Source organism: Eufriesea mexicana, unplaced genomic scaffold (genome assembly GCF_001483705.2).
Source record: "Eufriesea mexicana isolate 0111107269 unplaced genomic scaffold, ASM148370v2 C37725424, whole genome shotgun sequence".
NCBI classification, from domain to species: domain Eukaryota; kingdom Metazoa; phylum Arthropoda; class Insecta; order Hymenoptera; family Apidae; genus Eufriesea; species Eufriesea mexicana.
In genome coordinates, this window is record NW_017094528.1 from 1 (window position 1) to 1,079 (window position 1,079).

General features: G+C 39.6%; 1 protein-coding gene across 1 annotated transcript; it reads left to right on the top strand.

The window, feature by feature from the left end:
* Positions 1 to 5: 5 nt before the first annotated feature.
* Positions 6 to 1,041, top strand: LOC108554762 (venom carboxylesterase-6-like; the record flags this gene model as incomplete). The annotated part of the gene is made up of 3 exons (XM_017910132.1): positions 6 to 86; positions 262 to 562; positions 844 to 1,041. Coding segments are annotated over 3 exons (580 nt in total), but the record flags the coding sequence as incomplete, so codon positions are not given.
* Positions 1,042 to 1,079: the final 38 nt, after the last annotated feature.

Sequence of the window (1,079 nt, forward strand, 5' to 3'; positions counted from 1 at the left end):
ATAAGATCTCTCGGCAAGGCAGAGAATACGAAGCCTTCGAGGGCATTCCCTATGGGCAGCCCCCGGTTGGCGAACTTAGGTTTCAGGTATGTTGAATAAAGCGTTAACACTAGAGGTATCTGCGAAAGTTGGATAATATCTAAACCTGATATATATAATTAATTTTAATTAGTTACCTAGTTGGTTTGGTAATATTGTTATTAAAAAAATGAAATTGTTTATTATAAGATAATAATTAGAAAGTACATTATGAATATTCAGCCACCACACCCAGCCGAAGAATGGTCGGGTGTGCTATCAGCCACGAAGAAGGGCTCTATCTGCACACAGTATCTTATGAGGAGTATGGCTATCGATGGACAAATTATCACGGGTGACGAGGATTGTCTGTATGTGAACATTTACGCTCCAATTAGGAACGGCAAGAACACTCTGTTACCTGTCATTTTCTGGATTCATGGCGGCGCCTACTTGTTCGGCAGTGGAAACGACATGAACGAGACACTCATAATGGACCGTAATGTCGTGCTGGTCACGGTCAATTATCGTTTGGGACCATTCGGTAAGATTACACATAGAATATATAATAAATCCCTAGAAACAGTAAATTATGATGCCTTTTTTTAAACAGAAATATATTAATTGTAATGTTAACAGTAATAAGAAAATGATCTGTCTGCAGTAGTAGTCTCTTTTGGACTATTGTAGTTGAAGTTATGAAAATAATACAACTACAGAAATTCATCTCGCTATGTACAGGATATTCGACTTAATAAATACAAAGTATTACGACGTGGAGGGTTGATACAATTCTAAACAGATTCGTCCAAAAATTTGTTTCAGGTTTTCTAAGCACGGGGGATAGCTTGGTGCCCGGAAACATGGGGTTGAAGGATCAAAATCTGGCACTACGCTGGGTGTCGAAGAACATCGAGAACTTCGGTGGGGATCCGAAAAATATAACTCTTATGGGTTTCAGCGCAGGAGCCTCTAGTGTCCACTACCATTATTTGACACCACTGAGCGCTGGACTTTTCCATAGTACGTGGTTACGATCGCAGTATATTGTCTTGCTGATA